The sequence below is a fragment of the Merops nubicus genome, unplaced genomic scaffold (genome assembly GCF_000691845.1).
Source record: "Merops nubicus isolate BGI_N331 unplaced genomic scaffold, ASM69184v1 scaffold53096, whole genome shotgun sequence".
Lineage (NCBI taxonomy): Eukaryota > Metazoa > Chordata > Aves > Coraciiformes > Meropidae > Merops > Merops nubicus.
In genome coordinates this window covers 314-28278 of record NW_008614067.1, presented here as the reverse complement: position 1 = coordinate 28278, position 27965 = coordinate 314, and the positions used below count along the sequence as shown (strand labels likewise).

The 27965-nt window shown below is 42.8% G+C and overlaps 1 protein-coding gene across 1 annotated transcript in view; it reads left to right on the top strand.

Moving 5' to 3' along the window:
• The window catches only part of ITK (IL2-inducible T-cell kinase), a 29085-nt gene extending 5239 nt beyond the window's left edge, over window positions 1-23846 (top strand). The window contains exons 2-17 of the mRNA XM_008942067.1: window positions 6800-6904; window positions 9772-9853; window positions 11243-11371; window positions 12028-12068; window positions 12880-13031; window positions 13483-13548; window positions 13737-13791; window positions 16085-16164; window positions 16813-16949; window positions 17706-17780; window positions 18442-18613; window positions 19279-19495; window positions 20191-20255; window positions 20345-20463; window positions 23101-23258; window positions 23775-23846. Coding sequence (XP_008940315.1) covers window positions 6800-6904; window positions 9772-9853; window positions 11243-11371; window positions 12028-12068; window positions 12880-13031; window positions 13483-13548; window positions 13737-13791; window positions 16085-16164; window positions 16813-16949; window positions 17706-17780; window positions 18442-18613; window positions 19279-19495; window positions 20191-20255; window positions 20345-20463; window positions 23101-23258; window positions 23775-23846 — 1725 coding nt within the window. The remainder of the gene's footprint in view (window positions 1-6799; window positions 6905-9771; window positions 9854-11242; window positions 11372-12027; window positions 12069-12879; window positions 13032-13482; window positions 13549-13736; window positions 13792-16084; window positions 16165-16812; window positions 16950-17705; window positions 17781-18441; window positions 18614-19278; window positions 19496-20190; window positions 20256-20344; window positions 20464-23100; window positions 23259-23774) is intronic.
• Window positions 23847-27965: the final 4119 nt, after the last annotated feature.

Sequence of the window (27965 nt, the reverse complement as noted above, 5' to 3'; positions counted from 1 at the left end):
GAAAGGAACTGGCCCATAGGACTTCAAAAGGGCAGTAGGAGTAATTCTGCTGTAGAAGATATTCCCCAGGTAAACTAAGAATTTAACTGAGTAAATGGATAACAATTGAGATTGTTTGCATGGAACAGGCTTTGGCCACAAACTGTATTTGCCTCAATAAACAAGATTTAATATTGAAATTATCGTTGGGAGAGCCACTGCTTGGTGAGCAAACTGCATGCAAGTGATGTGTGCGGGCAGCAGGCAGCACAACTGATTTAAATATCAAAGATAACGGGGTGTACTGGAGGTATTAAAGAATAAAATAACAGTTACTACTGAAAATACCACTATTATCAATTATCACCTCTTTTGGATTTTCCTTTGGAGCACTTAGTATTGGCAGGAATGGCAAAACCCCTTACAGCCTTCTTTCAAAACTCAAATTGTTCAATTTAGTTTTCAAGTTTCATTTTTAAATTGTTTAAATTGCTTTATTTCCCATATAACTTTATCAGTGTTCCTAATACGAGAGAGAACTCCCAAAATACAGAATCAGGCAAGATTTCTACCAATCCAGCAATCAACAGTCCTTAATATTTTAACTATTCATGATAAAACTAGTACATACCACGATGTGCCGATAAGTGATATGATAAGGGATAGAAAATAAGTGTATCAACACAGTGTTCAAGGAAGTTCAAGTTCATGCTCAAGTCTTTTGGTCAGTGGAAAAATAGTACGGTAGGAGAACTGCCATTAAAAGTAAGTCCATCTGGTTCCAGTGATACCTCATAAGTTCCTAGTTACTATTTTCTGTGTTCTTCTTCATTACCATCTCAGCACCAACACATAACCATGAAAGACTGACCCATAAGTAGCAAATAAACTGGAGACTCTGCAACACCATAGGCATACACAGAATTTGGGCAGCTCGGCAAACCAAGAAATTCCTTTCCAGATTACTTCCAAAGCTCAGCAAGGCAAGAAGAAAATCATACCTGAAAGGCAGAAACATGTCACTGATTTTAAACGATGAAGTTCACCAAGCTAGTTGAGTTATCTGCCACTGGGAGCTGTTATACATTGCACAGCAGTTCTGCTTCACACTGGTATTAATGTCTGCAAAGAGAAGGACAGGTCCATTGGAGTCATCTGTTTGTCGACCCATTTATTTGATACCAGTGATTAAACCTGTAACGGTGCCTCTTGCCTTGAAGCCATGGACTCATATCATCCATAAAATGACATTTTAACAGCTCAAGTAGAACATTAACACTGTATTGGTATGGTAGGTGTTTTCTTCTGGAGTTATGTGGAGAGAAATCAGAGCAAGCAATGGATATATGTTCCCATATTATACCTAGAGCTTAATTTAAGCACATGAGAGTATAAAAGTGTGATCATAGAGCACACCAGAGGTCCATGAGCCAAGTGGCCTGTCTGCGGGAGTGGTCAGTACCTGCAATTTAGAGTAAAACTAAAAAAATAGCCTCAAATGTTTTCCTGGAATCTGGTAGGGAATATCTTGAAGGATATGGCCACAACAACTTAGAACTTCTTTAGCCTTTTTAAGCTCAGAGACAGCTCCATGAGAGAAAGACTCTTTAACTTTAAAAAAAAATTTCAATCACTTTGAAGTCAGCCTGAATTATCCTGAAGACAGACATTTTTATAGTGGGATTTGTTGATTTTTTTTCCCATCAGCCTGAGCTCATTGCTCCCAGGTACTATCTGAGAACATGTGCTGAGCCAGGAGCAGCCCACACCGCTACCCAGCTGTGACTGTGTCCCTTTGCTCTTCATGGCTGGGGAGACATTTCAAATTGTTACTGCGCTCTTAATAGCAACATCGTAAAATTGTTGCTTTGTTACTTAAGGCATCCACCCCTGTGGGCTTTCAGCCACAGCTGTGGGCTCTGGGAACAAAAGAGCCCTCTCTGTTTTTACTTCTGTTCACTCCTAGCCCTAATCAGATGAGTGGAAAGGACTTCTGCTTCTGTTTCTGTCCTCTTGCTGCCTGTCTGTCAACAATGCAGGTGTTTCTCTTCTTAAAAGCAGTGGGGTTGCATAGGCTTGGCTGACAGTACAACTTAGACTCCATAGTCTTCATGGAAGGTGATAACATAAATGAAGGGGGAAAAAAGCATGAAAATGTGAGGTTGAATTTACAGCACTTAAGTTCAGTAAACCCACTTTGCTATATGGAAGTGCAGCCAAAGGACAGCAACACAGATGGAAACTGAGCACTGTATTTCCAGATTTTAGAAAAGGAATTGATTTTCATGGAAAAAAAAAAAAATTAAAAAGCATATGTGAAGTTCTCCTTGTGTTCAGTCACTGCCCCAGGGCTGCTGCATTGTCTCTGCTCCCTGAAATTAGCTCATGCCCTCTCCTGAGCCCATTCTGACCTTTCCATCACACCACGGTGCACACATACCACAGAATCACGTACCAGTGCAGAAACCAGTGGGATAAAACTACAGGTGATGATAGTATGATATGGTTAACTTGTATTATTCTTATTGCTAATGAGTTGTTACTGTGTACAGTTATCATGTCACTAGTAAGAGTTGTGCCAAGGGGCATAGAGAGCATTTACTCTGCGAATATAAGCCCTCTGCAGAGGTATGTTAGTCTTCTTAATGCCAGTGCCTGCAGTATATGTTGAAAACACTGCTCTCAGCCACCCAAAAATACTCGTTGCCATTCTAAAAACACATCAATGTGCGTGCAAGCCTTTCTTCACACTGACATACCCTTTATTCTAGTGATGTGCAGAAGTCAAAGCATTTGCTTTTTTGCTTTGTTTTTTTCCTGCCTGTTCCTGAGGGACTGTTAATAGCATTGAAAAAAATAACCTGGTTTGGTTTCACTGCCTCAAGCCCACAGAGCAAGAAACCCCAAAATCTGTTTCTGCCTCTGTCCAGGCTGCGCACTGACCTCAGCCAGAGCAGAGGGACTGGGAGCAGGTGACACAGGACAAGCAGGTCATGCCAAGGGCCAAGGCCAAGTTCCCTCATTTACTTAATCACCAATTAAGAATGGCTCCTTCTAGTCAAGACAGTGAGTGAGGACAGGGAATGAACTTTGACCCATATTCTTACCAAAAAAAAAAAAAAACCCAAACTGCTGACACTACAGAGAAGGTCATTAAACTCTTTTACTGGTGGAAATGATTTTGCGGTTGAGCTTACGGAGGACTGGAATTTCCTACCTTGCTTCACCGCAGCTGTAAATGAGCTTTCCTCTGCCCTCCTGCTGAGGGAAAGTGTCCAGCTGCAGCTGGGGAGCAGCGAGCAAACACGGCCTCATGGACAGACCTTGTGGTGGGAGGAAGGGCCCCATATCCAAAAGAGGACACGGTGGGGCTACAGAGGAGACCGTACTCCTTTCTGCTGTGAGGTGCGTGGCTGGGCTGGGAGGCGCAGCCAGCATTACTGAGGAAGGGACGTGCAAGCAGTGGGGATGAGGTACAGGGAGATGGAGAGGTGAATCAGTGACGTGGGGCAAGCAAAGCCCAGCGGCACCATGGAGAGCCCTTGGTAGTCACCACTGCCAAGGAGTTTGGGGCTGCATGAATCTGAATTGCTTTGATTTCCCCTCACCAGCACAAAAGAAACAAGATACAAGTTCTTACAAAACTTTGGAACTAAACCAGCTTTATGCAACATGGCACGCTGCCTTTCTGCCTGCCAGGCAATGCTGCCTGCTCGCCCCACACTCCTTGAGACAAGGCTCTGCCCACCCCTCACTTACCTCTCCCTAGCATATGGCCTCCTCCCTTCCCTCTGCTTCCAGCACTGATGGGCACTTTTTTTTGCAAGAGCCCTTTGGTAAATACAGCGGAGTTCAGCAAAACCTTTAAGCATCCACCAAGAGACCTTCAGCTCTTGACCAAACAGAAACGTTCGGTGCAGCGCACTTGATGAATGGGCTTCACAAACAGCAACAGCAAAGTGTGAGCCAGAGGCTGCAAATTACTGTGCACGGCCCCGTATCTCACAAGATCTCAGACACCCGTGAAGCCTGAGGGCACCGAGCCGCAGCCAGGATGCGTTCTCACGGCACAGGTCTGCATGACCTGCAGCGACTGCCGCAGTCCTGCTGCCCTCTCACCATGGGCTCCACAGCCCCGCTCCCTCCCCCGACCCGGAGCACGAGCTGGTGAAAAGTTACCCATTTTGTTGGGTAGCTGAGCTGCTGTGGCATGGGTGCGTAGAAGCGTTGGTGGTTGTGTAGTCTTAGCACGTGGTAGATGCCAGGTGGCCATTCCCCAAGCACGCATGGTGAGGTCCCTTCTTGTGTTGCAGGGCAGGGCTGTGTCAGTTGTACCGTAATCAATTGTCAGAGTATCTAAGGTAAACAGAGAGCATTGTGGTCCTCTAGTTTATGCAGTAGACACAAACTAAAGGATTAACCAGTGAAAAAGCTGCTGGAGCTGTGTGGCAAGAGGACATGAAATGAGGAGCAGAGAAGTAGACTATAACGCATTGGGCCTGTGATGCATCTGGCTCCATTCAAAGCTGTTAGCTCTCCTTCCCAGACATATTGCAAATAACAGAATAAAAGAAACAAAACAGGATGGGCTGATCTGCAGCACACTGTACTTCTCCTCATGGGACAGCAGCATGCCTTGGTTATCTTTTCACACACATTACGCAGCAAGACCACGGATGTTTTTTCTGACCCATCAGCTAAACCATCTATTTAATTATAATTATAATACTCTAAGCCGTCTGAAAACAACAAATGGAGATCTGTCAGCATATTTTGTCTCACTCTTTCAGGAACAAGTCTCTGAGGTTGTGTGGAGACCATTTGTAAGAGGCTTTTCCTCTCCACTCAGTTGCTTTTGTTGGATTAAAATGCAGTCAAGCATCACAAAAGCAGAGATATGTTTAGTTTCCCACCCAGTTTCTCGGTAATGCCCGGTTTGTGAGTGGTAATTCCAGTTGTTTGTGCTGCTATGGGACTACTGCTTTCTATCAGCAAAGTCCCCTCTGCTGAGGATCTGCAGGGCAAGGCACTGGCTGTGATACGCACCCTGACATTGCAGTGTGAGATTATGGGGGGCATCCGTTGCTGAAATTACATGATTAGAAGGAGCACAGTAGGTGATGAGAGCTGCAGGATCACTGCACAAAGCTCCTTGAGAAGCCTGGACCCTGCCTTTCAACAGTCTGGAAAGGTATCAACAAAAACCAGTCTGCAATGAAAGGACAGAGCGTGTGACTGGCCCAGCATCACTTCCTAAAGCCTCAGAGGAGAAGTGCATGTGGCTAAGCCCTGGGACTTCAAAGGAATAAGATGAAGGAGGCTTCAATACTAGCAAAATTGAAGGGTTTTATAGGAAATAAATGGCTTTGTGCATCATCAAAAGGGTGGAAGTCCCAAGGGCAGAACAAATGATAGAGGAGGTTGTGGAGAAGAGGCAGAGGAAGCCAAGTCTGGAAGAAAGAAGCTAATAGACAAGAACGAAAGAAAATAGATGGTGAAAATGGGATGCAGTAAGGTCTTCTAAGGCTTGGCAGTAGTTTTGATAGTTAATTGGTATTTACATTTAGGGGTGCTTTATGGCCTTAGGTTTATTGCTATAATAAAATCTTACTCCACCCTACAGAGCTACATAGGTAGATGTTGTCTACAGGAGACCGCCCTGGCAGTAAATCTAGAAGCAATGGTTAAACTACAAACAAATACAACTACAAAACCCAAATACACCAGCAAAGTCAAGCATAAGCAATGTGAGACCACACTGTAAGAGTTCCCCTCTCTTTCCTAAAGTCTAAGTGTACAATGGCAAAAAACAGCCAGTGTGCAAGAATGAGGCTTGAGGAGCCCTGGGGCCTCTCTGGTTTGAGGCTGTTTGGCAGCACACTGTGGCAAACACCTCCCCATCTCCAGTAGCATCAGCTGCTTCCCTGTTTCAGGTTAAATTTGATGATGAAAGGGAGCAAGGGAGCAGCAATGGGGGTTGGCCCAGCAGCTGAGATGGCTGCTGTGAGCAGGACAGAGCTGCAGGGACATGGGGACATAGGGAGCAAGGGGCAAGAGGGAGCATTTCCATCACATTGCTGCAAAGCTGAGCTGGGAGACAGCTAGTGTTTAATCTCTCCTGAAAACGAATCAAAACAGGAAACCAGTTTGCCTCTGAAAAGCAAATGCTTTTGTAGTCAGGTCCCAAATACATCTGGTAGATGATGAATAATAACGCAGCAGAGGGTCCCAGAAAGATAATTTTGTCTGCAAGTTTTTGAAGATATTATTTATTTCAAAATTTTCCTGTTATTTTATCCTTAGCTAAAAACCAGGACAGAACAAAAACAGAGAAGTGTTTTCTTCCTTGGAAAATAGATGCGATAAAAGTGTTACATTTTAGATAAAATGCATAGTTTTGAAATTCTCAGTACCCAAATATTCTTTTAATAAAACATTTATGGGTTAATAGCTTTTCAGTATGAAACAGAAGAGTTAGTAAGCTAAATGTTTTATGAAAAGAGTTCTTTTTGGTTAAAAGAGCATTTCATTTTGTTGAAAGACAAAAATAAAACCCGAATCTCAGAGGTTTTGACTGGTTCTCTAAGAATCCATGTGCTGGGTTGAAATATATGTATGTGCATATATGTATGTGAATGTGCAAACATATGGAGGTGCCTTAAATGAGAGTGATTCTTTATATTTTTAAATGTCTTACATAATCAGTTAATTTGCTTCTGCTCTATTAAAATTAAATCTCTTGTGGACATGACAGTCTTCTCTAATTATTCACTTAATCCACAATCTTTAGCATTAACCAAGTGCTCTTCTCTGTCTTTAGAAAAAAAGGACTTTGAAGGGTTCTGTGGAACTTTCCAGGATTAAATGTGTGGAAATTGTGAAAAGTGACATCATCATTCCCTGTCAGTATAAATATCCTTTCCAGGTGAGTCTATCTGTTGACCATACTAATAAAGATGTTGCTTCATTCTGTATTTGAGTAAAACCCTCCCTTGCAGTGCAGTTGTTAGTGAGCCCAACACCAGGGTGGATAATAACAAAGAAACAAAAACCAGACTGAGGTTCGAAAGCAGAGGGGGAGTCAGAGACCAAGGGTTATTACAAAATGCATAAAATCTTCCAGTCATTGGTTTCAAACTGGAAAGGATCATTAGATCTTTTAATCCTACCCCATGCTTAACAGAATATGCAGCTGTCCCACTAATTCCTGTTCAGAGAAAGTCCATCTTTCACATGAGGAATCCAATTTTGACCAATTCACCTGTGTGGTGCTGGAATGAAATACATTTGGTGGCCTTTGCATCAGAAATTGGGGCATGTGATACATCAGGGAGACTCCAAACAAGAACAGAGAGGGCTTTTAGTGATGAGATGGCCTAATGACCAAGAGGCAGACCGTGCTGGCTCTAGGATGAAGAACACATTGTCTAGTATGAATTACTAACACATATGGATACATTTACATTACCATGTAAACAGAAATGCCACATGGTATTTGCTCAGTTATTGCAACACAAATTCCCAGTGTATTATGTTATTCCCCGTGCTGCTATGTATCAGAATTTTATCATATTGGTGACAGTATTTTCCTTAATAATTCTGGTGTATGTATTTCAGTCAATACAGGGCTGTCTGTTCACAGATGGCTCTAAAAGAATGAATTATCTGGACTCAGATTTGCAGAAAAAAGCTAATGATTGTGACTCCTGTATGCAATAAATGTTAAAAAAGATAACTTTATAAAAAAAAAAAAGAAAAAGAAAAAAAAAAAAGACAGTGATAAAGCAAGATTTATTTTTTTTTTTTTTTTTCCCATTCTTGTCATCAGTTTGGAGGCTTGGCTTGGTATTGTTATCCTGACAAATCATGAAATAGCTTGTAAAATTTTCTGTAAGTCATCATTTGAACAGCTAAAATGCATTTCCACCATGCTCTAGTCTGAGCCCTGGGAAATGTTACCTTGCAGAGATATGAAAAGGGAGAGACAATAGTCTCCCAAACTCGGCTGGGTCAGGAAACCCTCCCTCCAGCTTGGGGCAGTCATCAGCCAGGATCATAAAAATTGCCCTGGAATATTACAAAACATTGCATAGTTGCAGCATAATAAGCACTCCAGAAAACAGAGTGTTACAACCTTGTTTATGGTCATCTGGGAGCAGCAGAAGGTGCTGTCGTGTGCTGCAAACAGCTCTCAATGAGCAGCACGACAGGAGAACTCTCCACTGGGGCTGCAGAGGAGCTGCCTGGCTGGGGCAAGCTTGATGGGGGAACCTCAGCTGCTCTTAACTTCAGGAAATATGGACTGGAGGAGGAACAAGTATTCAGATCTGCTTGGTTTTGGTCTGAATTTTCAAAACTGTATCTCCATATTTCCAGTGCTTGTAGGAACAGCAAAATAAAGTGAAGGCAGTATCCAGTACTGGTTGGATGATAACAGTGGACCTGTCATGATGGACAGTGCTCCACTGAGGTCATAGTAATTGCTGCTGCTTTTAGCAAAGCTGAATTTTATGCCACAGTCAGTTTTGTGGGATTTTGTAAAATTATATTGTCTGGAATTATATAAAAAAAAAAAAAAAAAAAACCTCAGCTGCACCCAGCTGTAGATCTTCTGTGGAACCACAAGTGGCTTGCTGGGTTTGTGTGGCTCATCTGGCAAGTGTGGCCCTTACAGAGAGCCATGAAATGAGTGAGATTGTGAAGCTGTGCATGCTCATGGCCATGTCTTTTGGAGATCTGCTTACTGCATATTCCAAAATCTGCCTTAGATTGACAAAACATTATACAGACCTAACAATAATATCAACAGCAGTGGTTTTAAATAAATGGGAATTTTCCCTCCCCTATTTCCATTTTTTGTAAAAGAGGTTATAAATTACCTCTTTGTAGCATGCAAAGCAGATGAGTCACATGGCTCTCTGTGCATGTCTGCAAGGGCTTCAGGCCAAGAGATAGCAAATATTTCCTGTTCTTTAAACAATAATGAGTGTTGCCCCATCTACACCCCTGGAGAAACTTAAAAAACCCCACAGCTTTCTTGTAGAAAACTCTGTTTAAAGAAAGTGGTCAAAGTTTTTCAAAGCATCTTTGCATCAAAGAGACCAGGTCCCATTTGGAGTAAAATTGAGATAAAAATTGGAAGACAAATATAGATTATGCATGACATTAAATTGTAGGCCCAAATGTAGTCATTGGATTCAGTTTCTGAGTCATTTTTGGTTCTTGTGATGGTTTTACTCGCTGGTCTGAAACTTCACAGATGTTTTGTATTTCTTTTTGTTGGCTCGTCATTAAGGCCAAGTTGATGAAAACAGCATCTTGACTGCTTATTGTTCATCTGCTCCAGCTTCTTATTTCCCCCCTATAATCCTACTGAAAACTGTTAGAACCTTGAAAGAGTGATAGTAATGCAAATAATCTCCAAGGAGTTGCTTGAGATTGAGTGATGAGTCGACAGAAGAAAAGCTAAATTTGGCTTAGATCCTAAGTGAAGGTATTTCTACATCTCCGTTGTTTTCACAGGCATTTCTTAACAGCATAAAATTGATCTAAAACTGCTTGTCTAGAATTCTTTCTTGATCAGGATTGTTACTCCATTTTAAATAATCAAATATCAATGAGGGTAAGAGCTGCTTCTGAATAGGCCCTGTTACTCCACTTTCCCACGTCATCGATTTGCATGCAGCTTGTTGGGATGAGGGCTGCTGCCTGTTTCCTCCAGTGACTCCATTGTGCCCAGTGTATCTGGGATGGCTTCTAACGGCAGGATCCCTTCTTCACTCCCCCCTCCAGATTGTCCACGACAGCTACATACTCTACGTGTTCGCACCCACCCGTGAGAGCCGGCAGCGATGGGTCTCTGCACTGAAGGAAGGTAATAAAACCCCTTTGCCCACCTCTTTTTGAAGTTACTTATCCCGGACTGGCTTTCTCACAAGCTATAATGCAGAGAAAATGTGCCAGAGGAGTCAATGTCTTAGATAGAAGCATGAAAAGTAGTAATGGGGAATGAAGTTATAAAAGCAAATTGCTTTTAAATCTTGTGGGTGTGTTTTCAGCAGCAGTGGAACATTTGGACATGGAATGCTTTATTTGCCTCTTTCTAGGATAAACTGTTAATATGTTACTGTAATTTGAAGTTTCTTACTGAAGAAGAAATTTTTCTATGGCTAATTTCTACAAGAAATTAATCTTTTCATAGAAAATTTTTCAGCTTTTATTATTTTTTTTGTTTGTTTGGATGGCAGCCTTCTTAGAGAATCATGATTATTAAGAAACATTTTTGTGGGTAGCTTTCATTTCCTGTTCACCCCTGAATTGTGCCGTGGTTGGCTGCAATGACTCTGAAGTGAAGGCACGACAACTAACCACTGCAGGCAGAAACAAAGCACAACTTGTAATGTAAGGAAGGTGTTACTTAGTTACATGAAAATTGCACCAGGCTTCCATCATACCCCTTTCCTGCTTTATAACACAAGCTGCTGTACTGCTCACTCTGAAACTGTTGTGCCTCACGGAGATATTATTAAGTTCAAACACTTGCTCTTACAACCATTTATTACCCTTCTGGAGCACACCTGCTCCAAGCTTCTACTGTATCACCTCTTGTTCAACAATTTGAGACTGTCCACTCCCTTGGACAATTGGAATAGTCTCTTGAAACTAGCCAGAAGAAATTTCTTTTAAGAAAAATTATTATTACAGATAGAGACCCTGAGCTTCAAAAAGAAGGACCTTTAATCACTCATGCAGACGTTTAAGGCAAGTATTTACACGTGCAAAAAATGTTTAGTACAGGTGAATGCCAGCTTGTCCAGCTCCTTCTGAACACCAAGCCAAAGCAGCAAGTGTCCATGTCCTAAATATGTATACACTGTAGAGCTGCAGTCTTTCACGTAAATCATCAGTATATGGCCTGCCAGGTTTTATTTCTTTTTATGAGACATTCCTCTGTGGTTTTAGTGTTTATCAGCTTAAAAAGAGTCCCTTTGGTAAGATTCTGTTCTCCCACAATGGAGAGGTATGGGCTCCATTGCCAGCAGGAAGGCTATTCCTCCACATCAGTGGTGGCACTCACTCGTTTGGGAGAATGGAAAACATTAAAGGAAGGGGTTAATAATATTCACCAAAGTGTGCCTTGACAAGAATAAGAAGCTGCTTTAAAGTGCAAATTATTTCCATTTAGTTCTAGATGTCTTTTAGAGCTGATGTGAATGCAAATATACATTTTCTCTCACATTTTTCTTCTCCTAACGTTTTCCAGAAACCAGAAGCAACAACAGTCTGGTTTCAAAATGTCATCCAGATTTTTGGATAGATGGCAAGTGGCGATGCTGTGCTCAGACTGAGAAGATGGCAGTTGGCTGCGTGGAGTATGACCCCACCAAAAGTGGTATGGGATTTGTTAAACTCAACCTGACCTTGAAAATATTTATTCCTAGCAAAATCACAGGATCAAATCTGTCTCGTACAGAACATCAGAAAATATCATGTTAAATGTCCACCATTTGAGACATGTTGCTGGATTGGGATATTTCTTATTCTGACTTCTCTGTTACTGTATATGGCATTCTTTGTTTTGAAATAACATTTGCCTCTGTGTGATGCTTGCTCCTGTCTTTGGAATGAGATGGAGAACTAGAAAACTTGATCAGCAGTGGTCAGTCAATAAGCCATAATAACAACTTTCTTGAGATACATGTATTCAACCCTGTGTGTCCTAGTTTGTCCTAGCCATATTTCTTCTGTGGTTTCACTGGCCAAGTGCAGTCTTTGTCTCCTGAAAAAGCACATTCAATCATTCTTCACCCAAGACACTTTTACCATGTATCTGGGTAATTCCTGAAGTAATCTGTACACTAGTGTCAGACTCATGCTGTGTGGCTGTGTCACTGAGTTGGTGCAGGCTGTTGGCATGTCTTACTCTAAAAGACCAAGGCTTGCTATTCACTGATTTTCTACCTAACTTTATGATTTCATTACCTTGATTGTTTCTCCCCTGGTTTTGTGCAGATCTGTTTCAAATTATCTTCCCTGGTTTCATTTCAGTCTCAAAGAAGCCTCTGCCCCCCACTCCTGAAGACAACCGGGTGAGTGCAATGAGGCACACTAAGCTATCCTTGGTGTCCTGGAGCTGAACTGGCACTGGGGAGTACAGCCTCAGTAAGGCTCTCCATGGTGCAGTCACCTAGAATATCTCCTGTGTTAACATCCCCTGGCCTTTTCTCACAGAATCACAGAATTCTCTTAGCTTTTCCATATTTTTTCATAAGCTGTAAATCAGCAGCATCTCACTAAAGTTAGGTTCAGTCCTGCAAAGGCAGCTTGGTTTCACAAATAGATTTCCAATGACGAGTGAAGCCTCAACTGTATTTTTATTTTTTCAATCTATAGAAAGGGAGACTGGGGAAATGGGAAGGATATAAGAAAAGGTGCTGTGAATATGAGCAGAGAAGTAATTTTCCAAACCCACTTGTGGATGGAACAAATTGTCATTGGCTTATTTAATAAAAAGGAAGAAGCAGAGTGGTTGTTAGGGCTGGGTGCCCTACTGGAGGGCAGCAGGGCACTGGGACAGTCCATCTAGGGAGGCCATGGAGATTTTATCACTGGAGGCTTTTAAGTGGAATTTAGGAAATATCTGTGAAAAACAGATCAGACAGAGATAATCTGCCCAAAGAAGGAGTAAATAACTATTTTCATACTAAATTCATTGTGTGAAGGTGCTGAAAATTCTCCTGTTGCCATCCATACCCCACTAGATGCCCTGGGGTCTTTTCCAAGCCTTGAGGCTTTTGAACCCAGAGGACACTAGTGCTGCCAGGGAAATATAATTTTAGAGAGCATGCCGTTGGTTTTTATGAATATTAACATGATGAGCCTTTTGCCTAATTTGTGCAGAAACTATTGCTAGACCCAAAGGAAGCCTTAGTCATGGCCATATACGACTATGAAGCCCAGAATCCACAGGAACTGACATTACAGTATAATGAGGAATATTATGTGATTGACAGCTCTGAGGAACATTGGTGGCTGATTCAAGATAAGAATGGGTAAGTCTCTTTCCAACAGCCTATTTACAAATCCTTTCTAAATCAAATTTATTGTTCCATTAACACATAATCTGGCCTCTAGTAAAACTTTTGTGAAGCATCCTCTGATATACAGGAAAAGACTGATGGAAGGTTTTTTATGGCAATTTTCTTCCCTTTGATGTTCCTTGTATTCAGGCAGCTGAATAAAAAGGATCTGAAAGTTAGTTTTAAAAAAATAAACAGTTCATAGCTCAGGCTGATACTTGGGGGAGAAAACCTGTGAAAATTGTGAAACTCTCCAAGTTTAGAGGTGCAATCAACTGTCTTCTTCTCCAGTAACTGTACTAAATACATAACAATCAGCATTTCTATCATGCAAAGAGCAGGCAAGTCTTTCAGGGCTGACTCCTACAGATGCAGAGAATATCCTGTCGGTCTGATGCACTCACACCATGTTGCATTTTAACAGGCACGAAGGCTACGTGCCAAGTAGCTACCTGGTGGAAAAATCACCCGAGAATCTGCAAATATATGAGTAAGTTGTGCCTGTGTTTTTCTTGTACCTCTGTGTGCCCTGGATTTATTTTAGAAGCTACAAGCCTCGAAAGTCCCTACCCCACATAATGTGTTGCCACTAATGCTGAGGGTGCTCAATTCAGAAGCTTTTCAGCAGAAACTTTACCAGCCTAGAAACGCTGACTCCGAGTCTTTTCATGTTTTCAGATGGTACAATAAGAACATCAGCAGAAGCAAAGCAGAAACACTCCTCAGGGATGAGGTAAACCGGTGTTATGTGTGGGGTGGATGGGCAATAATAATTAATTAATGAGAAATGAAGAGGGCTGCTTTGTGTTGGAGAGAGCTGAACCCTGGGTTCCTGCTGTGCTGTTGTCCTTGGCTGCTCTGAGCATGCGACACAAGATAAAAGACCTCCAGCAACTCCCCTTCCCTCCGGGGCAGCTGAGTGTGGGCAGGGAGCTGTGCCATCCTCCTTCAGTCACACACCCCCAGTAAGTGGGGCTGGTGGAAAACCCTCTTTCAAAACACCATGTCAACAGAAAACTGTGATTTTAGCTCATCTTTTCTGTCTCTGCAGGAGGCCTGCGGATGCCAGTATTCTCTGAAAATTTAACCAATCTCCTGCTGAAATATTGTAGGGATTTGGGGGTTTTGTTTTTAGTTTTGTTTTTTTTTGGTGTGTGTGTGTACATGTGAGCACACATCTTTAGTTTTTCAGTTGAACCAGAGTTTTCCAGTGAAGACTGTGGTGAAAATAAATAGAATAAATTCTTGTTCAGTTTTTCCACACAAATGCAACACGACCTCAGTTTTTAAATCAGCTCTTACGCTAACGAGACACCCAAATAAAGCATTTTATAAAGCATTTTTTTTCTTGGAATGGTAGTATTTTATGGAAATAAAAGCATTTTTGTGCAGTTTCAAAAATTCTTTTATTTCCTATAAACTCCTACAGAATGTGTCTATGCATGATTTAGTGATCTCATTTTTCCTTTTGGTCCTACCAGCACCACTTTTCTGTGGCAGCTACCCCTGTGCGGCTACAGAGGCTTCTGGTTCAAAAGCCCACAAGCCCCACAGCTGCCCTCAGAAATGTGGCCAAGCTGGTTAGTGATCTTTGGCCAGGCTTGCTGTCAAGTGAGATGAAAAGGCAAGAACAGTGCTTAAAATAACTCAGACAGGGTGCTGTCTCAAACGCTTGCCTACCTGTGCAAGCAAGTCCACACTGCCAGGGAGAGAAGTCCTCACTGTGCCTGATGTAGATGCCTCTACAGCAGCATCTGGAGACTGTTTTCAGGGCTCCCCTGTGCTAGATACTGTATAGTGCAGATATGGTAGATGTTGTGCAGACACACTTTGAAGAGACAGTTCTGGAAGGTTTATAGCTTGGTGTTCTGCTCCCACCTGGGCAGAGATACACCCTGAAAGTCAGCAGTTCACACACAGGGGATGCAGTGGCAGTCTCCACCCCTGTGTTCATCAGGAACTGAATCAATCTGCTGGAGAGGTGGGAAGGAGGCTGAGGTAGGGTGCACTTGGTGGGCTAGGTTTGTACCAAGTGTTGTGGGTATATGGAAGACATATAAAAAGGAGGGAATCTATCATGTAAATCAAAGGAGGGAAAAAAATAATCAGGCACTTGGGATGCCAGATAAAAAGGGTACTTATCTGCTAACAGATGAAAAATGTGGGGTTTATTATCAATATCTAAAACAGCACAGCCCATTACATTCACACTGTGATGTTTAAATCTCCTTTGCCATGTGATCCATTAGTGCCTGGCCCTGCTGGATCATGGTCTATGATACATTTTAGCATTCAGATGAGTAGAAAACAAGTACATTGAAAAAATAAAAAGGAAAATTGTTCTGTGAGTGCCAGAGTGGAGGAAGCCTGCTTTCCTACACATTTGTTTAGATATTGAATGACTGGGGTACCTATGAAAGGGCAGGATCTTGACCAAACTGGTCCATTTGTGGTACATTGGTAAATTATCTTTCCTGCACTCTGATAAGGAGCATCTGGTGTTGTATGAACTGTACTCCTCTTCTGTAGCTGCTCTGGCCATGGAGAGCACTCAAAGGGGTTTGCCTTTCCACTTGGCTGCCTGTTTCATTGAACTTGTGTGAAATTCCTATCACCAGTGTTCTGTCAGACAGGGTTGGAAAGCAATCCATTTCTAGCAGTGACAATGCTAGAAAAGCGATGACATTTCTAGAGGAGAGGTTTGGAGGGACAGAGAGGCACATGCTCATGTACTCACACCCACGTATACTCGGCATGAGCACACAAGTCTCATTTCCTCAGGAAACTGAGCTAAAAATACACAGCACCCAAGAGAGACCAGCTGGGCGTACCTGCAGGCGCTGGGCGGCCATCAGAGCCGTGCGTGGAACTGCCCAAGCTCTGTCAATTGGCTTTTCCCTACATTTTTAGCATATCCACACAACAGAGCATAGACAGGGCTGAAATGAGCAGAGCTTTGTCCCCAACCCACTTCTTATTTTCCATTATGCATCTAACCAGTTTTCTCTCCTTTGCTCCTGTTACAGGGTAGGGAAGGTGCCTTCATGGTGAGAGATTCAAGGCAGCCTGGCATGTACACAGTCTCTGTTTTCACCAAAGCATTAAGGTACAGCTGAGCTCAGCAGCTTTTCGCATCGATTACATCAATGAAATGGCTTCTATGATACTATAATCTCTGTTCTTTGGGCATTCTGAAGAGAGAGCAGAAGGCTCATGAAAATGATAGAGGAAAACACTTCCAAGAAAGGCAGAAGAGTTAGCTGCCTTTTGCAAAGTGCATTAAAGACTCCACTTCTCCTTGCATCTAAATATATGCCTATGAATAGTTCCTTAGACACCACTGGGGCTGTAATTTTGATTAAATTGTCCCCCTAGCTGAAGTGTCTGTAGGATCAACATGAACTATACGCTGGGCTCGTTAGAGGTGGGTAGTACAAGACTAGTGAAAGGGTTTCAGTGATGGGGCAGACAGTTCTGTTTCGGAAAGAAGAGGCAGAGAAACTTGGTACTCAACCTGCTCTTATCAGGAAACCTCAGCCTTTCTAGAGATGAGACCATCTATGAGTGAGAGGGAGAACATACAAGTATGCTGCTTTCATTAGCAATTGCAGCTCACTCCTTGCTCCTCTCCCATTTGTTCTGTGTAGAGAAGGTTCTCCCCTTTTTCTCACTTGCTCCTCTTCCATTTATATGCCAAATTCCGCTCTTTTTGCTACAGCCTAGTTTTCCTCAAAGACAACCTCCTCTTTTTCAGCACTGATAACAATCCTGTTATAAAGCATTATCACATCAATGAGACAACTGACTTTCCCAAGCGGTATTACTTGGCAGAAAAGCATGTGTTTGACTGCATCCCTGAACTCATCAACTATCACCAGCACAATGCAGGAGGTGAGTGAAGGCCAATGCTGACCAGGGAAGCTGCTGTTTCACCATGCAGCCAGGTGGCTGTTTGGAATGAAGGAAGGCTCCCAAGCACTCTGTCCTTGCAATAAAATGTTACATGGCATCGCCTTTTCTTTGCTGGCAGGAAATTACTCTCTCAGGCCAGCTTCCAGCATTACATTGTCATTCTGGTCATCCTTCTAAGGCTGACTATAACCAACACAGATGTTGTCATGACATACTATAGAGAGCCCCTTCATTCTTGGGAGCCCACATGGGTGTGCCACCACTGCCAGACCAAGCTACCTATTTGAATTATGCTGCAGCGTCTTCATGCCCAAGAGGTGATATATCTCTGAGCCTTGATTTGATACAAAGTCAGGGGCACAGCTAGGATCCATAGCCAGACATGGGAATCACCAAAAACTCCCATCCCTATGGTCCAGGAGTACCAAGGGAAACTCTGGGCTTCAAAAATACCCTACAAATAAAAGATACAGTTAAGAATTTCATCAGAGTTAATAGAGACTTGCAACTCACGTTTGCTGACAGAATGAAAACAGGAAATAAGCTGAAACTGCTCAGAATTGGCTTCCTTCTAGCAGGCAGGAAATCAGAGGCTGAACAGAGGTTCAGCTGCCCTCAAGTGGAGCTGAGAATTCAGTACAATAAATCTCCTTCCAGTCTCCAGGCTGCCTTCTGCAGCAGTGACACCCCAGGACTGTGGCATTAACTGGAACCCGTCTTCCCTCTGTCCCTCAGGGCTGGTGACTCGTCTGCGGCACGCAGTCTCTACCTGGAGACAGAAGGCCCCAGTCACTGCAGGGCTGAGCTATGGTATGGTACTCTCATGACTGTATGGGAATCACACGCTTTGCTGGTTAGCTGAGTGATCCTGAATATTCCTGTGGATGTTGATGAATATTCCTGTGACTGTCACTGCAATAAATAGCTCTCTTCACATCTTTGCACTATTCAGAAAGAACTGACTGTGCGGTGCCCTGAGGGGGTTGATAAGAACTCCAGGGTCTCAAAGAAGACAGCAGTAAATACTGAAATGAATGCTAAACTAATGTGATGGGAGTAGGAGCACAGCATAACTTGATGAAAGCTGAGTCCCTCCTGAAAGATGCCTCCATTTGCATATTGTTGTCTACAGAATTTTGCTGATATCATCTTTATTGTAACTCTTAGAGACATCAAAGAAACTCAAAACAATGTTGTGCTCAGTAGTACACATATGCATGGTAGAAACAATCCTCCCTGAAGAACTAGATAGACAAGATAAATGGGGGAAGAAAGGGGATGTTGTTGTTCCTACTTTTGAAAATATCCTACAGCATGAACTAGTCAAATAAGCTACCAAAGGTCAGACGGACAATTTGAGAGAGAGACAGAAAGTCTCATTTCAAGTCCTGTCTCAATGTTTAACTCACAGAAACTTTTTGTCTGATGCTTTACTGCTAGATCCTTACTCTTCATCCCTTACAATCAACAGGAAAATTGGTCATTCACTCCTCCGAGCTCACTTGTGTACAGGAAATTGGCAGTGGTCAGTTTGGGGTAGTCTACCTCGGCTACTTGCTAGAGAAAACAAAAGTGGCCATAAAGACCATTCGTGAAGGAGCAATGTCTGAAGAGGATTTCATCGAGGAAGCTAAAGTCTTGATGTAAGTAGTAGATTGACCAAGGAAATCAGACCCTATAGGATTCCTAAGACTGAGCCAAAGTAGCCTCTAGTATAGCAAGAGACCAGTGAGTGCTGGTGGTTACAAAGGGAGGCAATTCAAAGTGTGGGTGAATTTCTGTGCTTCTATCAATATCCAGAATGATCTTCCAGATCTCTGCTGTTCTGGAAGGCAGAATTGATGGTGTATTTTGAAGACTGAAGTGGGTTTTTTTTTGTCAAAAATAATTAGATGGAGAAATCACTTATTGGAAAAACTTACAAAAAGTTAAATTTTGCAGAATTTTCACAAAATATTTTTGCTTGGCAAAACTGAAAATACTTCTCTTTAGTTTTATCATCCTTGTATTTTTTACATTCCCCTCCCTTCAAAATAGAAAGAAATGGATTCTATTTTTGTTTGAATAGATGATTTTCCACCTAGAAAAGTCTTTTGGCTACCATTATCATTAAAATGGAATGATACTTAGTGTTACTTGACGTTAGACTTTGTCTACACAATTTCTTCTTCCCTCTTTCATAGTTGGTCTTTGCCAAGAGAGGCACAGCTGGATGATATAGGTGACCATATAGAACACATTTGCTGTAAGGATAGAAGGCACTAAGCCTATTTCAGCCTCTTTTCCACCTTGCCTCCCTATCCCACAGGAAGCTGTCTCACCCCAAGCTAGTCCAGCTTTATGGTGTGTGCTTTGAGAACACTCCCATATGCCTGGTGTTTGAGTTCATGGAGAACGGCTGCTTGTCCGACTACCTCAGGAGCCAGCGGGGCAGGTTTTCAAAGGAAACCCTGCTGGGGATGTGCCAAGATGTGTGTGAGGGAATGGCTTATCTGGAACAGAACTCTGTCATCCACAGAGACCTGGTATGTTGGTCCCACATAGACTTTTTCTGTGCTCCAGCTGGGCTTTTCCCTGTGCTTTCCCCCTTCCTTAATTTCTACTTTCATGCTGCTCCTGCCTATCTGTTGACAAGGGATCCAGTATCTCCTCTTATTGCAGAAGCAGCATCAATATTTTAGGAATTGTGTCTGGGAGAGAAGAAACGAGTACATAAAATTTGTCTCTTTCTCTGATTGGACTCTTTTGCCCCGAGAGACACAGCTCTCACAGTTCCCAGGTACTGACCACTCCTCATGTCCCAAATCAGCAAAGATGTCAAAAAGATCTGTTCTGACATATGACAAATGGGCATTGCTGATAAAATACTCTTACTTATGTGGCGTTCAACCAAGCTGCATCAGTCACTGCTGCTGTTTTGTTAGGAAAGCAAGGGCTGTGAGTAGCTGTGGATACTTTAGGGTCTTTCTCTGCCCTTTCTGGGCAACAAGGACCTGCAAGTCAGAGAGATGGTTGGATGGCTTTTGTGCCAACAGGAACATGCTAGCTGTAAAAGGAACAGAAAGCATGAGAACCTCAAGTTTTCACCCTCTTCATATGGTACAATGTCACTTTGATTCTCCTTTTTCGAGGTAATATGTACTCTGCCAGGATCAAAGCAACTGGGTGTCTGTGATAGTTTTTCAGCTCTGACCTTCTGCCTTTGCACCTTCTCTTGCAGGCCGCTAGGAACTGCCTGGTGGGAGAGTCCCACGTGGTCAAAGTGTCTGACTTCGGGATGTCGAGGTAACGCGCCGAGGCTGCACAGGCTGCCCGCGGGGCTCTCACGGGGTGCAGGGGGTTACTCAGCACGCTCCCTTCTTCTCCCTTTCCAGGATTGTCCTTGACGATCAGTACACCAGCTCCACAGGCACCAAGTTTCCAGTCAAGTGGTCTGCTCCAGAGGTTTTCTCCTACAGCCACTATAGCACCAAATCTGATGTTTGGTCCTTTGGTAAGAACCTTGTGTCAGAATGAAAAAATGTTCGACAAATGCAAGCTCAGAAAACCTAGGGGCTCAGTCCTCAAGTAAACTCTCCTCAACACTACATCCTCTGGGCTCCAAGGGTATTTTGCCTCAATAATAGCTTAGGAAAGAAAGCCTAAATTGTTTAAGTGAAAGAAAGAACGAAAAAAGTAGTAAACTATACCTAGATACATTGGAACACTGTAAAACTGCCCAGTTAATGTATTATACCTGTGCAATGCTGTGTAATACCAAATAATAAACTGTCTTACATGTTGGGATAGAAGGGGTGTCCAAGAAAAAGTTGGAGAGTCACTAACAAGACTAAATAAGGAAAGAAAAGACATTTAGGCATTCCATCTCTCCATGTCAGTTCCAGGCACCGATGCTTCACTCAAGCCCTCTGCCTTTCCAAGTTTGCTCTGCTAACTCCATTTGCTTTATGCTGATCTGAAAATATTATTTCACTGCTCACATTTTCTCACCTCATTTCCTGCTCCCCAAAGCATTGTTTTCTGATTTGCATCTGTTCTTTGGTCTCCCTTCTGGACCCTCATAGATAAGAAAACAGTTGTACGTTTTTTTTCCCCAAAGTCACCAGCACTGGAGATAACAAAGGCTATCCCCTTGCCTGTTGATCTGGCACGCTGATGTCTCTGGCCCATCTCCAGCTCGCATGCAAATCACTGTCCTGCAGAATGAATCGATGCAGTGTGCTGTGCACAGCCCACAGTCAATGGGGTGACACTCAGCTCCAGGCCTACCAGTAAATAATGCAGGATTATAACTTTTGCTAGTCTGGGCTTATGAATTCTGTGCTTCCCTCTCCCTTTACTGTCTTCTGCTCTGGTAAGCTGTGCATTCCTGGGGTGGGTTATGAGCAGCGCAGTGGGAGCTGGGTGCTCAGATGCACGCAAGCACCTCCATGAACCCAACCTGGAGATGCTTCAGAGAGCTCCATTCCTCTTTTCATGTCCCCTGGCATGTGGAGGAGGCTGTCGGCACTCACCACGTAATAACAAGGGATAACATTTGCCAGGGGAGCCATCTCTGACACCTCACAGCCAAGTGGCAATGACATAGGGAGAGATGCTACTTTGGTAAGAATGTTCTTCCTCTTCACAAATCAAAAACTAGCCTGTACACTGAGAACCAAATGCTTCCAAAAAGGGTGCTGAGTTTGATTTACAGTCAAACCAAGCCTGGTGAAGTTGGCTCACTCCAGTTCCAGGGCTGAATGAAATACCGGTGAGCTTTGTTTGTGTGGGTCAGTCCTTCCTTGTGAAATGTGCAGGCAGCTGTGTTGTACATCTGTCAGACTTGGTACCTCCCCATCCACTGGGGTTTGCAAAAGAGGATTCCTCTCTCACGGCATGGTCTCATGACTGTGAGAAGCTTTCTGTTCAGCTACTCTGCAGCTCATTCATCTCTTCTGCCAGGCCTGAAGTCCTGCTGTGCCCAGAAGAACAAAATGGGTGTGAGAAATTCCCAGTGCAGGAATCTGCACACTGGGCGAATACAACTGCTTTGCTTATTCTTCAATAGAGCAATATCATTGGTGAGGAGCTGCAATCTCTGTGCATCTTCCTATTTGAAGAATTCAAAGCTGGAGAGCAGGCACTGTTTAGCAAAGCTGACTGTGGAGTTACACAACTTCAGATCAGTCTACCTGTCTATCTCTCTCCCTTTTCTAATACAATGTGAACACAGTTTACCAAATCAGTCTTATTAGGTGTCCTCATAAAGCAAAACAGAGGCCTTGTATTCCCTCCATTTGCAGAGCCTCTCTGATCTGGTAGCCAGCTGCCACGTATTCCACAGTCTTTTTGTCTTTGTCTATCTTCCATCAAACTATAGAAGCATGAGTTTCTGTACTGCTCTGAACAGTAATCATAGGAAAACATTTGACTGTGTAGGAAAAGAGGGAAAATGTGCTGCAGTCCTTTGAAATTCCAGCCATTGCATGTGAAGTTATCCCAGTGAATCACTCCACCTGGGACGTTTTGCAGGCGAGGTGTTCCCAGCACTGAGGCTAAGCTGACTAATAGGAATGGAGCAGTTCATATTTCTTTCTTGCTCCTCAGTCTCACCAAAACACAAGCAGATTCTGGCATGGGACATGCTGCAGGCAAGAACATCAGTGACATGTTTCTCATATGTGATTAACTGGAAACAAAACTAGATAAGCTGAATCAGTGACAAAAAGTAGGCTCCCTTTCCCAGATTACACATCTGGATGGAGTATATGCACAGGCATTCTCCCTTCTTCACAATTTGGGAGAAGATACATGACACTTATCTGCTTTCTGACATGTAACACATCTAGACTTCATCTGACTCCCTAAGCAAAGACACCCATGTTGTGCTACACTATCACGAAGTAGGATGCAGAGAAGTCAAATCTGCAGTAACCAAACTGGTACTTCCAGTGCTCCAGTGCCCAGTAGAGATCATAGTGTTAGGGCCTGAGCCTTAGATGTGTACCAAGAATCCAAGTGAAGATGCCTAATGTCTAAGTAACAGACACCAATGCTGAATGGCAGAGAAGAGCAGGTGGAAGGTGGCCGTGGGCCTGCTGAGGATTTTATTTGCTTCTTTGTGATTTTTCTCTTTTGTTTGCTTTAGGAGTGCTGATGTGGGAGGTCTTCAGTGAAGGTAAAATCCCCTATGAGAATCGCACCAATGGAGAAGTGGTGGAAGAAATCAATGCAGGATTTCGGCTCTACAAACCCAAACTGGCCTCCAAGGCGATTTATGAGGTCATGAGCCACTGCTGGAGGATGGTTAGTATTGCAATGGGAGAGCCCTAGCAGCTGGCTTTTAGGAGGAGACAGAGGTGTATACTTCTCTTCCTAACACAAGATCAAATCCTGGAGGTGAAGCACTTGGGAGCATTCATCTGCACGAGCAAGCAAACTGCAGGCTCTTTGCCTTTTCTTGAAGTTTCTGTTTCTAATAGAGTGTGTTGACTTCACTGAGAAGTCTATGTAGTGCACCTAACTCAAGGTAATTCAACCGTTTCCTTCCTAAGAAAGCTGCAGATCTGTGGGGATGAGTTTTAATAGTGATGGTAAAAAAGGACAGCCGACCCACTACAAGGTACTTAGTGTTCACTAGGCAAAATCCACTGCTAGTAGAAAAGAAACATTGCACAGAAGGAAGGTCATTCTTCCGTTGGCATTTTCTCTATAACAGTAGATTGTATTTTTGTTAATACTCGTCCTCTTCACAACCTAACCTTGCCATTCCTCTCAAGCTGACATTATCGTTCTCCTTCTCTCTTTTCTCTCCCTGCCCAGAGGAAAGATGACCGGCCATCCTTTTCTGCTCTGCTGTATCAGCTGAGTGAAATCTCTGAGCTTGATCTGTAATCGTGGCACCAGCCGCTGAGCGAAGCTGCGAGTCCTGAGAGGGCAGATGGCTGGATTTTCCCCACACAAAGCATTAACTGGAATCCTCTCACCACAGACACTTGCCATATGCCTGGGGTGAAGGAGAGGGCAGAGTCTTGTATTTCCAGACAGACAAGGTATCCCCAGGTCTTCCAGAGCCTAGACAGACACAGGCTTTGGTTTGGCCAGGAATGTAGTTTGCATCTCACAAGCAGAAGCAGCAATTGAGCAGAGAGTCTGGAACCACACAATCCATCAGGTGTATTTCTCCTGAAGATACAGCCTCAAATCTAAGAGATCTGATATCACTATTCCAGTTCTGTGAACTCCCAAATGAAGGTCTTCCCTGGGGAAAAAAACAAACAAACTAAAAAAAACCAACCCTGTCTTTAACTGAGGAGAATATTTCGACATCTCCATGGCTCTCTAATTCAGAGCGGGCAGGACCTGAAAGCTCTGAACAGGATTAAGTCTGGGACACATGGGAACAGGTTGGATTCAGTGACTGCATTTCTGATGATGATATTTCAAGGTGGTTTTGTTCTCCCCTTGAAAGATTTTCTCTGAAACTGTGGCATAACACAAACAAGATACTGGTACCTGGTAAACTGAAGAGATGTCTGCATGTGCAGGCAAGTTTGTAAGGAAGAAAGAGAAAAAGCAACATATTGAGGAGTCCTGAAATTCTCTCAAGTTGTGCTGTGTAGCGAGTGGGAAAAGGGACTCATGCAAATGGAGACATTCTTGGATGGGGGAAGTCAAACATGAAAGCTTGTATTGGTTTTTTCTTCAGTTTTTCTACACCAGAAAAAAAATACATTACCTCCATCCAATTTCCTTGAACAGAGCATGGAGGACTGAGCAGTGCAGAGTGCTACATGTTTCCCCCCAGGATCTGATTATCTGTGAAAGATAAAGGAACTTACTCCCCAATTGCTGTGCTTGGAAAGAAGAAACTGGAGGGTTCAGGAGGGTAACCGTGAGAAGAAAACCTGCAGAGAATGTGCTCAGTGCACCAGTGATAATGAGATGAGTTTTCTTATACTTCAAAGAGTAACTGAATCATCACAATTAAAGACTTCCACCCCTTCTGTGAGCAAAGAAACAAAGAAAAAGTCCTTTGCAAATGGACTGTGTGGGTACTTACTCCATGAGGAGTTCCACATTATGTGGTGACAGCAGAAGAACACACAAACAATATCCAGCTCCTGGTTTTTTAATTGAAATCTATATTTTCACCACAAGACAGAGACACTGTTTCGACATAACTGACCTCAAAACCAAAAGTGTGGGTGTTGGTGTCCTGCAGAACTTGTAGATAAGATCAGGACTTTCTGCTAAGCATTAACAATAAGTAGGGAACTCAAGAGGCCTCACAGGTGCTATGTGCACATATGCAGTATGTATTGTTGATGCTTCTCTGTTTGGACAGGTGAGAACCTGAGTAAACCTTACATGATAGCAGTTTACAAAAACTCTGAGGTCCAAACTTGCAGCAGCAATCTCTCCCATCATTACAGAAGTCAGGTTCAAATACATTTCCCAACAAAAATAGAACAAGGAAATAATGTAATCCCATGATCTCACATATCCTGTGTCAAACTCTTTCTTCATAGAAAGAGACTTAACTTTTGGTATTTTTCAGACCCATGGATTTAGGGTAGCTTTTAGGACCCAGAATATCTTTTCAGGCATAGGGATATGGACAAGGCATTAGTTCCTGCCTTATACATCTTCCCACTTTGCTTTGATTTGACATTATTTTCTTTGGTTTACTCCAAATACCCTACAAATATCCTACAAATATCACACAGAGCAATTCTCCCAGGAGAGAGAGCCCTAACATTCAGACCAGAGGTTGTCAATACAAAATGCAGGATCAGAGTGCTATCTTCAAATCGGGATTGCTGCCAAAATCTCTTGGTAGTCTAAACCAGTATGTGGAATATGAGCAACTATAAACAGATTTTGAATTTTTGCCTACAGTGAATTTAAGCTAAGTTTCTCTTTGTCCCTCTTGTTCTTTAGCCTGAGTCAGCCTGTTGTCACATTCTGGTGATGCTAGATTGGGCATTCAGCCAGTGAAGTTTTTAGTAGCCCTAACCATGTTAAACTGCACATCTATGGCTGCATTTGAGGACAGCTGGCCATAACCTTATTTTCTCCCTCTCTCAATTGCACTTACTCCATACAACCACAGGATGCTCCGGAACGATTCTTCCCTGACCACTCACAGTTTGCAGCAGGAGTATCTGCAGGCTCACAAAGTTAAGCTTTTGGCTTGCTGCCCCCTCCATCCTTGGAGGAACCAGGGGTCTGTTGAGCTTGACGAGGTTGCTATTAAGTAGCAGCAATATTGCTTTGTTAGGTAATGTTTCTCAGATTATATTTATATTTGGGTAAGTGTAATATTTATTAGCTAGAGAGTGTTGCACAAAACTATATTGTCATGTTTTAAGTTTTCTTTTGCAATGTTTCTATGTACACAGTACGTATTTTTACAAACAATAAAATTGCAGAGTCCCAACCGTGGCTTTCACTGAATGTCAGCAAAAATGCAAAAACCATCTTCGTGTACTTATAATCGTACAGCTTGCTCTTTCTCCAGATCCTCCCCACCAAGAAGCAAACAGGCTTCTTCTGGCTTTCTGAAATATCTCTCTTCCCCAGAACTATGGCTGTGTTTGGGGTTAGATTATGTGCTGGGTTTACGGGAGTAGGAAGTATTCAGAATCTCTGCAAATTTAATAATTTACTATATGAACATGTATTTTTTAAGTCTAAACATCCATTGTGGTAACTTTAAATTCTCTGAATCTTCAAAAAATTAGGGTAGTAATATTTGAGTACTCCCAAAGGGTGTTTCCCCAGAATTACTTACAGGGAACTTTACGACTGAAAAGGCCAGTGCTGTACTGTGATAACAGCATGATACTATCACACTGCAACACAGTCTTCTCCCACCACAGCAGTTTCTATGGCTAGTTCAGCCCTGTGTCCTTCATGTGACTTACCTAGATAAGTTCCCCACAAAGTAGCGGTGAGAGTTTCAGGCTCCTACAGCGAAGGACTGGTCAGAGAAGTTCATCCTATTATCCAATGATCTAAGACAACACAGAGTAGAAAATTAAAATAATATTCTAACATTCATGGAATTCCTATTCCCTCAAGCCTGGCTGATAATAGGAGCAGATTAAACTGTGTAAAAAAAAAAAGTCCACAGCAGTTTTCACTGCCACAGTTTTTTTTCAGCTGACCTTGTTTCACCCGTGTCCTCAGAACAATATCAACTGTTTTTTAGATCTGAAGTAACAATGCTCACTTACTGAATTTTTTTCTGACAAGCAGTAAATAGTAAAAAGAGAATGACTGCTACAAAAAGTTCTGGTTAAAGGTGACATAGAAGAAATGCTATGCAGGGGAAGGAGAGTCTACTCCCAGAGATGCTATTAATAGATTTTTTCAGGTGATGCCCTGTCTATTAAAACAATGATAGTTCCTAAGACTGTCTTTCTGCTTTTGTGGTTTGCAGACCCCAGTGCCTTCAGCCCATGGCATCCGTTCAACCTGTAGTAGCAGAGCTACAATGTAAAGCTGGTATACAAGCTTCCCTATAGAGCCAACATATACCCATGGGGAAGAAGCTCAGCCCCACACTAGCATGGACAACAGAGCAGCAGTCTCTAGGGAAGCAGGAGTGGTCACTCTAATCCAGGAGAGGCCAGCTGGCATTCCATTTTTAGCATAGGAAAAGGACTCTGCCAGAGCCACCAAGGAACTGTATCTAGGACTGTATGTAGACTTTCAGCAGTTTTTGGGTATCCACCAATGTTTTTCAACAAACAGACAGCGGCATCAAAAGCTGAGAGGACTGCAGAAAAATGAAGGGAGGCCCCACACAGGGTTTCTGTCAATCACCATGAGGCAACCTTCCTATGAAAGCTGTACAAGGTCCAGTTTGCACTGCACAGTAGAGCCAAAGATCTGTACTGGAGTTTTAAAAAGCATGAGCAGAAGGACTAGAAGCTTGTCCCTGAATAAATGCCAGACACCAAAAATGCCAAAAGGAGTATCTTTTGGATGCGGTGCTGACTCAAG